Consider the following 15,731-nt stretch of genomic DNA (forward strand, 5'->3'; position numbering starts at 1 on the left):
GTTACGTGAATAAGATGCTGCCTTTGTACATAATGATTCAAGTGTATTGTGACAAGATCTGCTCATATACACACGTCGTCAAAATTGTTGGTACCCCTCGTTTAAAGACAGAAAAACCCACAATGGTGACAGAAATAACTTGAATCTGACAAATGTAATAAGAACTTAAAAATCTATGAAAATGAACAAATGAAAGTCAGACATTGCTTTTCAACCATGCTTCCCCAGAAATTAAAAAAAATAAAACTCGTGAAATAGGCCTGGACAGAAATGAAGGATCCCTTAACTGTACCCACAACCTTTTGAGGCAATCACTGCAATCAATTGATTCCTGTAACTGTCAATGAAACTTCTGCACTTCTCAACAGGTATTTTGGCCCTCTCCTCAAGAGCAAACTGCTCCAGTTGTCTCGTGTTTGAAGGTTGCCTTTTCCAGATGGCATGTTTCAGCTCTTTCCATAGTTGTGTGTAAAAGAGTTGGGCCCAATCTTGCATAGGGGCCCACCTGATGATTCTCCTGTTCTCCTGTGGGCCAGTCCAAGCCTACGAGCGTGTAAATAAGCGGTCAGAGTTTCATCCAGAAAAGTGGGACAATTTGTTTCTCACTTGTTATACGTGTGCAGTCTATATGTAATCTGTTTTTTAACAGATTTATTCAGCAGTAGCTATTAATCATTTATATAATTGTAATCTGTCTGTAAAAGCAGATACTTTACTGTGGCTCCGATTTTTTTTCATGCATCCAGAGACTTGAATGAGTGAGTCTCATCCGATTTATGGAAGAAACTAGTACATGCTGCAATTTTTTTCAGACGCAGATTTGGTGAATGAAAATAATCAGTCATCTGCAGTGTGCCATTGAATAACATTGGTCAATTTTTTTCATGGACAGCATTCGGTCCGAAAATACGGTCGTGTGAACGAGACCTAAAACCAACACCTGGCCACAGCCTTTTTTTGTTGTAAAAGAAAAATTCTGGAAAAATTTGCTTGCTGCTTAAAAGCAATTTTAGTATAACCATCCCACGATGAATTATTAGTATGAGAACAATAGAATTTAGGGACCACTGTAGTTCCCAAATAATATGGACTGTCCATTCTAGAAAGTTTTACCATGGGAGGCAGTAATATCATCCTATCTATAGAGTAACATCTTCTTAAAAAAAGCCCAAGCTTTGCAAACAGAACTAGTGAAAAATATTATCAGGCTGGAGAAAGAAGGCCAAACCGGTGACTGGATATAAGTTATATCTGATGAATGATGGCAAATGTAGATAAATTTAGGGATAACTATTTGTCTAATAAAATAACTAAGCATATAAATAACAGATCACATGCCTGTTGAATTTACATTATGATTTTTGACACAACTTAGAACGATAATGGTCTAATCACACAAGAGCAAATTATTGCAGAAGTTTGTGAAATTGTTTACATCATACCAGAAAAAATGGTGTCAGGCTTTTTTACTAATTTGCATGCATTGTCGACCTCTGCTGCCAAAACACAGATACCGGAACAGTGGCTGTGAACCGATGCAGGACCCGGAGAGAGTGACTACTATCTGTATTTGCTTCTTACCAGTATATGATTGTGTGCAGACCACTTTCCTCAAAGTTGAAACTCCTTTAATAGGGTTGTTTTTGCAGCATGTGGGTTTCTACAAATCTATTGAAATGATTAGTAACGCACAGAAATTTTCATGTGTGAATACACCTTAAGGACATCACTGCGATATATATAATATTTTTGGAACGACCACAATTTTCTTCCTTTTATGTGCAAAGATAACATTTCTATGCATATGTTCATATGCAGTATACAGTGCCTTGCGAAAGTATTCGGCCCCCTGGAACTTTTCAACCTGTTCCCACATATCATGCTTCAAACATAAAGATACCAAATGTAAATTTTTGGTGAAGAATCAACAACAATTGGGACACAATTGTGAAGTTAAACAATATTTATTGGTTATTTTAAATTTTTGTGGAAATTCAAAAACTGAAAAGTGGGGCGTGCAATATTATTCGGCCCCTTTAACTTAATACTTTGTTGCGCTACCTTTTGCTGAGATTACAGCTGCAAATCGCTTGGGGTATGTCTATATCAGTTTTGTACATTGAGAGACTGAAATTCTTGCCCATTCTTCCTAGGCAAACAGCTCGAGCTCAGTGAGGTTTGATGGAGATTGTTTGTGAACAGCAGTTTTCAGCTCTTTCCACAGATTCCCGATTGGATTCAGGTGTGGACTTTGACTTGGCCATTCTAACACCTGGATATGTTTATTTGTGAACCATTCCATTGTAGTTTTTGCTTTATGTTTGGGATCATTGTCTTGTTGGAAGACAAATCTCTGTCCCAGTCTCAGGTCTTTTGCAGACTCCAACAGGTTTTCTTCAAGAATGGTCCTGTATTTGGTTCCATCCATCTTCCCATCAATTTTAACCATCTTCCCTGTCCCTGCTGAAGAAAAGCAGGCCAAAAACATGATGCTGCCACCACCATGTTTGACAGTGGGGATGGTGTGTTCAGGGTGATGAGCTGTGTTGCCTTTATGCCAAACATATCATTTGGCATTGTTGCCAAAAAGTTCAATTTTAGTTTCATCTGACCAGAGCACCTTCTTCCACATGTTTGGTGTGTCTCCCAGGTAGCTTGCTGGAAACTTTAAAAGACATTTTTTATGGATATCTTGCCACTCTTCCATAAAGGCCAGATTTGTGCAGTGTACGACTGATTGTTGTCCTATGGACAGACTGTTCCACCTCAGCTGTAGATTTCTGCAGTTCATCCAGAGTGATCTTGGGCCTCTTGACTGCATCTCTGATCAGTCTTCTCCTTGTTTAAGATGAAAGTTTAGAGGGACGGCCGGGTCTTGGTAGATTTTCAGTGGTATGATACTCCTTCCATTTCAATATGATCACTTGCACAGTGCTCCTTGGGATGTTTAAAGTTTTGGAAATCATTTTGTATCCAAATCCGGCTTTAAAATTCTCCACAACAGTATCACGGACCTGCCTGTTGTGTTCCTTGGTCTTCATGATGCTCTCTGTGCTTCAAACAGAAACCTGAGACTATCACAGAACAGGTGCATTTATACTGAGACTTGATCACACACAGGTGGATTATATTTTTCATCATTAGTCATTTAGGACAACATTGGATCATTCAGAGATCCACAATGAACTTCTGGAGTGAGTTTGCTGCACTGAAAGTAAAGGGGCCGAATAATATTGCACGCCCCACTTTTCAGTTTTTGAATTTCCACAAAAATTTAAATTAACCAACAAATTTTGTTCAACTTCACAATTGTGTCCTACTTGTTGATTCTTCACCAAAAATTTACATTTGGTATCTTTATGTTTGAAGCATGATATGTGGGAAAAGGTTGAAAAGTTCCAGGGGGCTGAATACTTTCGCAACGCACTGTAGTCTTAGATTTAGTTTATGCAGAAATTTGTAAAATTCTGAAGGATTCACAAATTTTCAAGTACAAGTGTAGATTCAGAACAGAAAGCAAAGTCAATAGTATTATATCCTATCTACCTTATTTAAATGCGTGGAACTCTTTGTATATTACATTTGACGATCTGTCATGTCTGACATACCAATCTACTAACAAGAAGGAACCGCTCAATCAAACGCGGTAAGACCAAACTACAAAAACTTTCCGGTTTACTCTTAGTGTCGTTATCCAAATTATGCACAGACACTCCTTCAGAGTATCCGCTTAGTATAAATTTGTTTGGAACAAGCACTCTCTTATAGTGCTGAAAATTGTCTATAACAAATCCATTGCTCTTGAATCGATGTGCTACTACTATGTCACATACATCATCATCACTCACAATGATCTTAGACAAATTTTATAATAACAGCCTTTTTTACAATAACCGCCTAAACAATACAAAATGGCATGGCATAAAGTCTGAAATTTTGAAACTTAGGTGTGAACCTATACATTGCTCTCAAATCATGCAGTTCACCACCTCCACAGACTTTTTAAATAATATCGTATATCATGGAGAGATCTCACCCAAATCTTTTTCAGTAATGGGTTCCTCCTTCCTCCAGAAGGGAGCGTTACATGGAGGAACCCATTACTGAAAAAGATTTGGGTGAGATCTCTCCATGATATACGATATTATTTAAAAAGTCTGTGGAGGTGGTGAACTGCATGATTTAAGAGCAATGTATAGGTTCACACCTAAGTTTCAAAATTTCAGACTTTATGCCATGCCATTTTGTATTGTTTAGGCGGTTATTGTAAAAAAGGCTGTTATTATAAAATTTGTCTAAGATCATTGTGAGTGATGATGATGTATGTGACATAGTAGTAGCACATCGATTCAAGAGCAATGGATTTGTTATAGACAATTTTCAGCACTATAAGAGAGTGCTTGTTCCAAACAAATTTATACTAAGCGGATACTCTGAAGGAGTGTCTGTGCATAATTTGGATAACGACACTAAGAGTAAACCGGAAAGTTTTTGTAGTTTGGTCTTACCGCGTTTGATTGAGCAGTTCCTTCTTGTTAGTGTTTGTGTTTTTGTACATGTGCATATTTTATGAATGGACCAAGTCCTTTTTAATCTACTGTAATTCTGAATAAAGTAAATTAGTTTTAATTTCTAGTATTTGTCTAGCTTGCTGGTGAAGATATTATTTCCAGCTAGTGTATCACTCGCTGTTAACCATACCAATCTACCAAGACCCAGCCGTCCCTCTAAACTTTCATCTCAAACAAGGAGAAGACTGATCAGAGATGCAGTCAAGAGGCCCAAGATCACTCTGGATGAACTGCAGAAATCTACAGCTGAGGTGGAACAGTCTGTCCATAGGACAACAATCAGTCGTACACTGCACAAATCTGGCCTTTATGGAAGAGTGGCAAGAAGAAAGCCATTTCTCAAAGATATCCATAAAAAGTGTCTTTTAAAGTTTCCAACAAGCCACCTGGGAGACACACCAAACATGTGGAAGAAGGTGCTCTGGTCAGATGAAACCAAAATTGAACTTTTTGGCAACAATGCTAAATGATATGTTTGGCATACAGGCAACACAGCTCATCACCCTGAACACACCATCCCCACTGTCAAACATGGTGGAGGCAGCATCATGTTTTTGGCCTGCTTTTCTTCAGCAGGGACAGGGAAGATGGTTAAAATTGATGCGAAGATGGATGGAGCCAAATACAGGACCATTCTTGAAGAAAACCCTTTGGAGTCTGCAAAAGACCTGAGTCTGGGACGGAGCTTTGTCTTCCAACAAGACAATGATCCCAAACATTAAGCAAAATCTACAATGGAATGGTTCACAAATAAACATATCCAGGAGTTAGAATGGCCAAGTCAATGTCCAGACCTGAATCCAATCAAGAATCTGAGGAAAGAGCTGAAAACTGCTGTTCACAAACGATCTCCATCAAACCTCACTGAGCTTGAGCTGTTTGCCAAGGAAGAATGGGCAAGAATTTCAGTCTCTCGATGTATAAAACTGATAGAGACATACCCCAAGCGACTTGCAGCTGTAATCGCAGCAAAAGGTGGCGCAACAAAGTATTAAGTTAAAAGGGGCAAATAGTATTGTACGTCCACAAATTACATTAAAAAAACAAATCAAACAAATTAGTTACAAATATTAGACTGTCAATTTTTTAAAGAGAAAAATGATCCAATATCACAAGTCTGTGAATAGAAAAATTATGTCATCCTTTAGGATTAGCAGATAATTTGAAGGTGAAATTAGAGTTCTCAATGAAAGAGATGACAGTTAGGTGGGCGACGTGTTTTATTTCAAGAACAGGGATTTATCAAAGTCTGATCTTGTGAACACATGCTTTTGAAAATGTATCTTGGCATGAACAAACAAGATGTCTGAGGACCTCAAAAGAAGAGTTCCCTAATGCTCATGAGGCTGGAAAAGGTTATAAAACAAATTTTAGAGAGCTTGGAATCCACCAATCAAAAGTAAGACGTATTGTGTAAAACTTAAGAGCATTCAAAACTATTATTACTCTCCCTAAAAGTGGATGACCAACAAAGATCACTCCAAGAGTAGGTGTATAACAGTCACAAGGTTACAAAAGAACTCAAGATAACTTCTAAACAACTAAAGGCCTTTCTCACATTAATGTTAATGCTCATAAGTCCACCATATAGAGGACACTGAACAGCAATGGTGTGCATGCCAGGATTGCAATTAGAAAGCCAATACTCTTCAAAAAGAATATTGCTGCCTTATGCAGTTGGATAAAGATCACTTGGACAAGCTAGAAGGCTACTGGGACAATGTATTGTTGATGGATGAGACCTGTATTGGGGCCAGAATGGCTTGCGAACATTGATGAAACAATAATTTCTGAATTATACTAGCAAATTCTAAAGGAACATGTTTGGACATGTGTCCATCAACTGAATCTTGTTTTCTTGCTGGGTCATGCAGCAAGACAATGACTCAAAGCATGCAAGTCAGCCTACTACTGGCACATTAAAGAACTCAAAGTTCTGACCTTAATTTTATAAAAATGTTGTGGAAGTATTTGAAGCAAGCAATTCATGGGAGAATACCAACAAACAGAACAGAGCTTTGTAGGGAGGAACAGGTAGAAATTCTTACGTGCATGACTAATCAACAAATAGCTTACACATTTAAATGCAGTTATTGCTGCACAAGGGGGTCATACCTGCAATACACATAGTAGCATGTAAAAGTTTGGGCACCCCTGGTCAAAATTACTATTATTATGAACAGTTAAGCAAGTTGAAGATGAAATGATCTCTAAAAGGCCTAAATTAAAGATGACACATTTACTTTGTACTTTATGACAAAAAAATGTAATTTTTTACATTTTAAAAATTACTTAAAGGAAATTGGGCTGATGCAAAAGTTTGGGCACCATTGGATGTTTGTGTGGTGTGCTCACATAACTTTGATTAAGGTTTCAGATCTTATTTAGCCTGTTTAAGGGAACGCAGGTACAGTATACATTAATTAATTTCTCTTCTGCCGTTACTACAATTTTATTATTATTTTATTATTATTATTATTATGCATTTATATAGAGCCATTTATTCCATGGCGCTTTACATGTGAAAAGGGGAAATATAGACAAGTATAATAAACATGTGTAAGACAAGGGACACACAAGTACATAAGGAGAGGGTACCCTGCCTGCGAGGGCTCACAGTCTACAGGGATGGGTGAGGATACAGTAGGAGAGGGTAGAGCAGATCGTGCGGTGGTTCAGTAGACCGAGGATCATTGCAGGCTGTAGGCTTGTCGGAACAGGTGGGTCTTCAGGTTCTTCTTGAAGGCTTCCGTTGATGGTGAGACTCTGATGTGTTGCGGCAGAGAGTTCCAGAGTATGGGGGAAGCATGGGAGAAGTCTTGTATGCGGTTGTGGGAAGAAGAGATAAGGGGGGAGTAGAGAAGGAGATCTTGAGATGATCGAAGGTTGCATGTGGGTAGGTACCTAGAGACCATGTCACAGATGTGTGGAGGAGACAGGTTGTGGATAGCTTTGTATGTCATGGTTAGGGTTTTGAATTGGAGCGTCTGGGCAATAGGAAGCCAGTGAAGGGCCTGGCATAGGGGGGAGGCTGGGGAATAGCGGGGAGACAGGTGGAATAGTCGGGCAGCAGAGTGTAGGATGGACTGGAGCGGAGCCAGAGTGCTAGAGGGGAGGCCAGAGAGTAAGAGGTTGCAGTAGTCGAGGCGGGAGATAAGACCATGCACTAGTGTTTTTGTGGTTTCGTGGTTAAGGAATGAGCGAATCCGGGAAATATTTTTGAGTTTGAGGCGGCAGGAGGAGACGAGGGCTTGGATATGTGGTTTGAAAGAGAGCGCAGAGTCGAGTATCACCCCAAGGCACCGAGCGTGCGGGACTGGGGAAAGAAAGCAGCCATTGACATTGATGGATAGGTCTGGTGGAGGGGTAGAGTGAGACGGGGGAAAGATGATGAATTCTGTTTTGTCCATGTTCAGTTTGAGAAAGCGAGCAGAGAAGAAGGCTGAGATAGCAGACAGACATTGTGGGATTTCAGTCAGTAAGGAGGCGAGGTTGGGTCCAGATAGGTAGATCTGCGTGTCATCGGCATAGAGGTGATACTGCAAACCGTAGGATTCTATGAGCTGTCCCAAGCCAAAGGTGTAGATGGAGAATAGTAGGGGTCCTAGGACAGAGCCTTGAGGAACACCAAAAGACAGGGATGGGAATTGCTATAACTATAGATACTTTTTCTTGTCATGATTATTGAAAAATTGTATCATACACTGGTGCTTGAAAGTTTGTAAACCCTTCAGAATTTTCCATGTTTTTGTATAAATTTCACCAAAAACTATATCAGGTTTTCACACAAGTCCTAGAAGTACAAGTACTTCTCACTAAATTAGAATATCATCAAGAAAGTTAATTTATGTATTATATAGCATTACAAACAGACTGATCTATTTCAAGTGTTTATTTCTGTTAATGTTGATAATTATGGCTTACAGCCATTGAAAACCCTGAAGTCATTATCTCAGTAATTTAGAATACTTTAAAACACCAGCTTGAAAAATGATTTTAAAATCCGAAATATTGTCTTACTGAAATGTATGTTCAGTAAATGCACTCAATACTTGGTCGGGGCTCCATTTTCATTAATTACTGCATCAATTCGGCGTGGCATGAAGGCGATCAGCCTGTGGCACTGCTGAGGTGATATGAAAGCCTAGGTTGCTTTGATAGCAGCCTTCAGCTCATCTGCATTGTTGGGTCTGGTTTCTCTCATCTTCCTCTTTACCCCATAGATTCTGTATGGGGTTAAGGTCAGGCAAGTTTGCTGGCCAATCAAGCACAGTGATACTGTTGTTTTTAAACCAGGTATTGGTACTTTTGGCAGTGTGGACAGGTGCCAAATCCTGCTGGAGATTGAAATTTCTATCTCCAAAAGGCTTGTCGACAGAGGGAAACATGAAGTGCTCCAAAATTTCCTAGTAGACTGCTGTGCTGACTTTGGTCTTGACAAAACACAGTGGACCTATACCAGCAGATGACATGGCTCCCCAAACCATCAATCATTGTGGAAACGTCACACTAGACCTCAAGCAGATTGGATTGTGGCCTCTCCACTCTTCCTCTAGACTCTGGGACCTTGATTTCCAAATGAAATACAAAACTTACTTTCATCTGAAAACAGCACCTTGGACCACTGAGCAACAGTCCAGTTCTTTTTCTCCTTGTCCTAGGTAAGACACTTCTGTCATTGTCTATTGGTCATGAGTGGCTTGATACAAGGAATGTGACACTTGTAGCCCATGTCCTGGATATGTCTGTGTGTGGTGGGTCTTGAAGCAGTGACTCCAGCAGCAGTCCACTCCTTGTGAATCTATCCCAAATTTTTGAATAGTCTTTTCATAGCAATCCTTTCAAGGCTGCAGTTATCCCAGTTGCTGGTGCACCTTTTTCTACCACACTTTTTTCTTCCACTCAACCTTCCATTAATATGCTTGCATACAGCACTCTGCGAACAGCCAGCTTCTTTAGCACTGACCTTTTGTGGCTTACCCTCCTTGTGGAGTGTGTCAATGACTGGCTACTGGATATCTGCCAAGTCAGAAGTCTTCCCCATGATTGTGGAGCCTACTGAAACAGACTAAGAGACCTAATGACTTTTGGGTTTTCATTGGCTGTAAGCCATAATTATCAACATAAACAGACATAAACACTTGAAATAGATCACTCTTTTGTAATGACTCTATATAATATGAGTTTCACTTTTTGTATGGAAGAACTGAAATAAATTAACTTTTTGATGATATTCTAATTTAGTGAGAAGCACTTGTAGATGAGGAGAACCATATCAAACAATATTACAATAAAAAACTGTGTGCACATTTTCGTACAGGTTTTAGAGCAGTTTTACTAAGATGCATTTAAAAAAAATACTATTTAAGTTTATGCAAAATAGCCTAAATGTAAAACATAACAGACACATTATTTAATGTGAGCAGTTATGGCAATATTTTGTGCCTTTGCTGCCATCTTGTGGCTACTTACATCATTTCTTTTTACTTTGAAATTTAAGTGCATTGTATTAACAATTCTATCTTATACCCACCATGTAAAAATTAAATAAAAAATTAAATGTAAAAATATTTGCTTTCTGTTCAATTTGCTGTAGCATTACTTTATGATCTTGCATTATCTTGTACAGCCCAAGTACGCATCAGTAAATAAAGTAAATATAAGAAGTTATGCTTCAGCCCCTGAACAGTTGGCAAGACATTCTCCTTCAAAAAAATATAATAGTTAAATGTAGAAAATAATAATTTCTTCAACAAATATTTTGTAGAATCCAGTGATGGCAAAGCTCTCCCATACCATTTCACCACCACAGAGTTTATCCAAAATTTTACATTACATTTTTCAGTAAATCTTTGAGATAGCTCCAATATATAGTTTTAATGGCAGTCAGAACTTTAGATCCTGCAAGTCCTGCTGATTGTTAGAGCAAAGTGACAGCTGAGGTCAGAGGAATACTCCCTAGGTCTACCAGGGCACAATAGGATATGAAGTGCATAGCACTGACCCCACTGAGTCTTAAAAAGTTTTTATTTTTGTTGTGACTTCATTTTGCAACTTTTTAACTAAAATGCCACAAAGTTTGTAGAAAAATCTCAGGGGAATTTAAAATGTACTAAAAAGCAGGGATGAGCAAACCTGAAATGTAAAGTTTGGGGTTCGTATCGGACACCTATATTACCTTAGTTCACAGGTCCCGGTTCTCCCGAGGGCAATACGAAAACCGAATTGATGAGCGGTGACTTCACCGCTCATCATTCCGGTTCTCATGCTGCCTTCATGAGAACTGGCTGCTGTGAACTGAGGTAACCTTACTGATGTCATCCCAGTTCACAGCGATCGGGTATCGTGGAGCACAGCTTGAGACCTTGCAGCGGCTCCTGCTCCAGTCTATGGAGCTTTGTTCTCTGAATAGATCTCTATACACTGCATGAAGAAGACGGGGATTGTCGTGGGACCTCCATTTGGATTACGCCGGACCTTGTGTATTTTTTCTTTTATGGTAATAAATGGGGGAAAGAGGGAAATTGTCGGGGAGTGCATTTTTACAAATAAAGGAAACTTCAGTGTGTGTTTCTTATGACTATGGTGTTTAATAATAGGGGTGTCTGATAGATGCCTGACCATTACTAACCCCTGGGTTTGATGTCAGCGGACATTACACAGATGACCCATAAAAAGAAAAATGGCAAACAGCACTTGCAGGATCAGGGGGATGCACGCTCACCGTCCAGAGACCCAACAGGACCACAAGAATTCCAATAGAATGAAGAGGAGCAGCATCCAATCCAGGTGAGAAATATATAAATTTATTCAGCCATGGTAAAATGCAACGTTTCAACCACCAAGTGCTTGAAAAAGACCACTTGGTGGTTGAAACGTTGCATTTTACCATGGCTGAATAAATTTATATATTTCTCACCTGGATTGGATGCTGCTCCTCTTCATTCTATTACACAGATGACATCAGCCCCAAAACCATTATCCTGATTGCCAACATACCAGGCAATCGGGAAGAGCCAAGGCTAAGCACCAAAATTGGCGAGTCTGATAGATGTGCCATTTCTGGGGCGACTGAGGGATGGTCTTATTAGGCTGGGAAGAGGCCAATATCCATGGCCCTTTCCAGCCTATTAATACCAGCCCTCAACTGTCTGCTTTGCCTTAACTGGTTATTAAAAGTAGGGGGTGTCAAGGAAGGGACACCGGCGAGACCACATAGAATCCCACAGATGCCACCAATTTGTCAAGGATTACAGTGGGGGGGGTCATATCTCAGATACACCAACTGTTATCTTTGGAGTGAACAGCTCTCTGCTACTCCCAATTATGCGATTGACCAACGATCAACAGAGGAGGCTGCAGGCTGTTTCCACTAATAGGCCTGTTAGCGGGAAACTAACAGTGAATGTATACTATATACACCTCCGATTCCAATGCATGGAATATATGTATGTACCCCCGATACAGTCACTGCGCACTCCACAATAAACCCAGACTACTCGCTGCCACCACTAGTCGATTTTTTTTACAGACTGACTGGAGATCTGGTTCTGATTTTGGTGACGGTTACAGATCAAAAGGAACAGAATTATTACATTTTATATTTAATCCAAAATGATAGGCAATGTTTATAAAAAATGTACAAAATATTTTACAAAGGGGACAAAACAATTCAGAATATGCAATTACAGAAAACAAAAGGGATTATCAAAATATGTACTATGCAAACCACAGAGACGATTCAGCTTAGTGGATAGAAGCAATCGATTGAAAACATCTGGTTAACAGGATCAAGCCTACACTGGTATGTATCTTCCTGTAGCATTGAACACAGAGTATAATTTGTCTTTATCTTTTATCAGCACCTGAGTTACCCCCACTCTCCGAGATGACCTCACGTTGACTGGGTTGTGGGGTGTCCTCAAACCTTCAGGATTTTGTGAAATTCCCAACTTATGTGATATCCTTGCTCCTGCTGATTGCAGAAGTTCAAGATCACTGCCATATTTTTTATTAGGATTTTACCTTTCCCCAGAGACTAAATATGATATGACTGTTGTCTGAGATCTGCTTACTATTGATTTGTGGCTTATAGGCAGTATTTACAGTTATGAAAAAACATGCATCTTCCCTGTTTATTCCTGAAGCTGAAAATATATGTCCCATTCCTATCAGATCTATGTGAACTCCAATATTCATAATTTTCTTTTGGAAACATAAGTCTGGGGTCAATGTATCACATTTCCTTTGAAGGGCCAAAGTATTTCCTTGGGACAAAGAGGCTCTGTCACTTCTGTATCTATGTGTAAACACATGCACTTTTGTTATCCTTGAAAAATAGTAGCAAAACTAAAGTGCTGCTTTTATATTTTTGTTCAGTATATGTATTGCTCCATACAGTATAATGGGCCCCACATAGTGCTCCATACAGTATAATGGGCCACATGTAATGCTCCATAGGAATAATGGGCCCCATATAATGCTCCATATAATATAATGGGTCCCATATATTGCTCCATATAGTGTTAGTGGCCCCATATAGTGCCCTTTACAGTATAATCACCCCCATATAATGCGCCATATAGAATAATGAACCCCATATAATGCTCCATGCAGTATAATGGGCCCCATATATTGTTCTATATAGTATATTATGGCCCTATATAATGCTCCATACAGTATGTAATGGCCCCATATATTGCTCCATACAGTAGAATGACCTCAAAAAATGCTCCATACAGTATTATGGCTCGATATATTGCTCGATATATTGCTCGATATATTGCTCCATATGGCCCATATATTACTCCATACAGTATTATGGGCACCATATAGCGCTCCATACAGAGCAAGGAGCCCCATATATTGCACTATACAGTATTATTGGCACCACATATTACTCCATACATTGTAATGGCCCCAAATCATGCTCCATGCAGTATAATGGCCCCATATATTGCTCCATCCCATGTAATGACCCCATAAAATGCTACATACTGTACATAAAAAATCAAGTTCTCACCTCTCCTCATTTCCTACTGTCTCAGCATCTTATAACTCTCTGCACTGCTTGGCTGGGGGTGCACTGTAGTGACATCATCACGTCCTCTGCCCTGAGACATCATAGAGAGTCATAAGACGCAGAAGAGACAGGAGCAGCGGGAAACAGGGAGAGGTGAGTATTTGAGGGCGGGTACCCAGTGCCAGAACTGGCATCAGGCTCCCCCAACTCATGGGCCTCATAGCGTTCCTGTGTCCCCGACGGCGAGTGGGCCCCCCGTTCGTCCAGGGCCCCTTCACTTGCCCGGGTGCGCCAATCCTGGCCATAGACACCACATTTTAGCACCATCATTAAAGCCAAAATAGCTGGATCCCACTTGTATTACACTAGGTTCAGATGAGCATATGCACAACTGTCTCTTTTTCATCCGGGAAAAAAACCCGACGACTTTGTATTCTCATCCGTATGTCTGTATTTAACATTTGTATGGCATTCGTCTTTTTCATGAGCAATTTAATACATAATAAAAGACTTAATACATTTTCCTAATTTTAGAATTGTAATGGAGCCATAGAATCAGATGGTAACCCTTATGTGATCCATTTTTTGCACACTAATTTACTTACAATGAGCAAGTCTGATCAGAAACACAGATCAAAGTAGTGCATACTACGAATTTTTACATGTGGACCGATGGTGCATATGAACTACCATTTTGACATGGATTGCTCAGTGCACCCTATGCCATCCGTTATGCATACAATGTATTCCAGATGCTGAAATGGAATCACCTCAATGAGGCTTTCCCTTAAACATTTGCAAACAAGGAAGACTGAGTTCGATAAACTGATTCAAAATAATAATTACATGTCATTAGGGTGGGGTGCGAGTTAAGGTGAGTGATATTTTTACAAGGGTTACTTATGTGTTCCATTAAGTTAGTTTTTATATTATGAAGAAATGCTGTAATAATTAATATTGGTTATATTTACTCATGTTTCCTTTGCTAATATTACTTTAGTACTGCTATTGATATTTTTATCCTTTTTCATTATTATTGAACTGAATATTAATGTAGTATGAGCAAAGTTGTCCTTATGGCAGATTTAAGAGTGAGTGGGTTGTGTATAGAACAATCCCATAAAGTCCAACTATATACCAATATACAAACAAGAAGCACTTACTTGATGGTATATATTCTCCCAGTTGTCCCGGAGTGATCCCCAACTGCTTACAGTTGATGCTTTTTTATCCAGATATACTCTGATGTGTTCTTCCAACTCACGGTTCACCTGTTCTAAGGCCCTCACTTTATCTATGTACTCCACCAAGCAGCCATTCAAAGATTCAAATGTGGGGGCTCTTCCCCTTTCCAAGTTTTGGGCAACATGAACTGGTGGACCAGAACTGCGTAGTCCCTGCATGAAAACGCTACTGATGCCTAAGGCCCGTCGAGAAACCCGAGTGCCAAGACTACTTACACCTCCAGTTGGGACACTTCCTACATACACACCTGGTGGTCTGGGAAAATTACTGGAACTGCCAATGCTGACCCTACGATTGGTAGCCCCAGAACACTCAGCAGAAGGCAAAGTAGGCTGGTGCCCTAAGATAGATGACCTACGCCTTGGTAAGGGCATTGCTGCACAGCACGCTCTCCACACTGTCTCTGCTCTCACTCTGGGATCCCTTCTCAGCGTTAGGTTGTTTTTTTGTTGTTGAATATTTGGGATTTAGCCTTGTCATATGCTTTTCTAGAATGCGGTGTTTGTATTATTTGTCATGGAGAGTTCTGTCTCATTGTTCTACAGCATCCACTGTCTCAGCAATTCATTTCAGGAATAATCTGTTGTAGATAAATATCCAATGACATGTTGTGAGTGTGAATCATTTGATACCTGTCACTGGTGACCTTGGGCAATACAAAACAGGTTTAGATCCATTATTATAGCTGGCAGTATAATACATGTTACACAATATTAATGTTATCCATAGTATAGGTATAATCAGTGCAATTTTCTAATGTTTATTTTATTATGTAATGGTGCATCTTTGGGATGAAGCAATGAATTTGTGCAAGAACGAATGTGTCCACTCTTATCTTTATAATTTGGTTGCAGACTCCAAATTGTTACAATAAAAATTCAATCCAATTTTGA

General features: G+C 39.5%; 1 protein-coding gene across 1 annotated transcript in view; it reads right to left on the reverse strand.

Annotated features, from left to right (window-relative positions):
- Nucleotides 1–15,212, reverse strand: part of BFSP2 (beaded filament structural protein 2) — a 73,626-nt gene extending 58,414 nt beyond the window's left edge. Inside the window, exon 1 of the mRNA XM_073567948.1 lies at nucleotides 14,757–15,212. Within this exon, the coding sequence (XP_073424049.1) occupies nucleotides 14,757–15,212 (456 nt within the window). The remainder of the gene's footprint in view (nucleotides 1–14,756) is intronic.
- Nucleotides 15,213–15,731: the final 519 nt, after the last annotated feature.

This window comes from Dendrobates tinctorius, unplaced genomic scaffold (assembly GCF_039654945.1).
Source record: "Dendrobates tinctorius isolate UK_male_01 unplaced genomic scaffold, ASM3965494v1 ptg000005l, whole genome shotgun sequence".
NCBI classification, from domain to species: domain Eukaryota; kingdom Metazoa; phylum Chordata; class Amphibia; order Anura; family Dendrobatidae; genus Dendrobates; species Dendrobates tinctorius.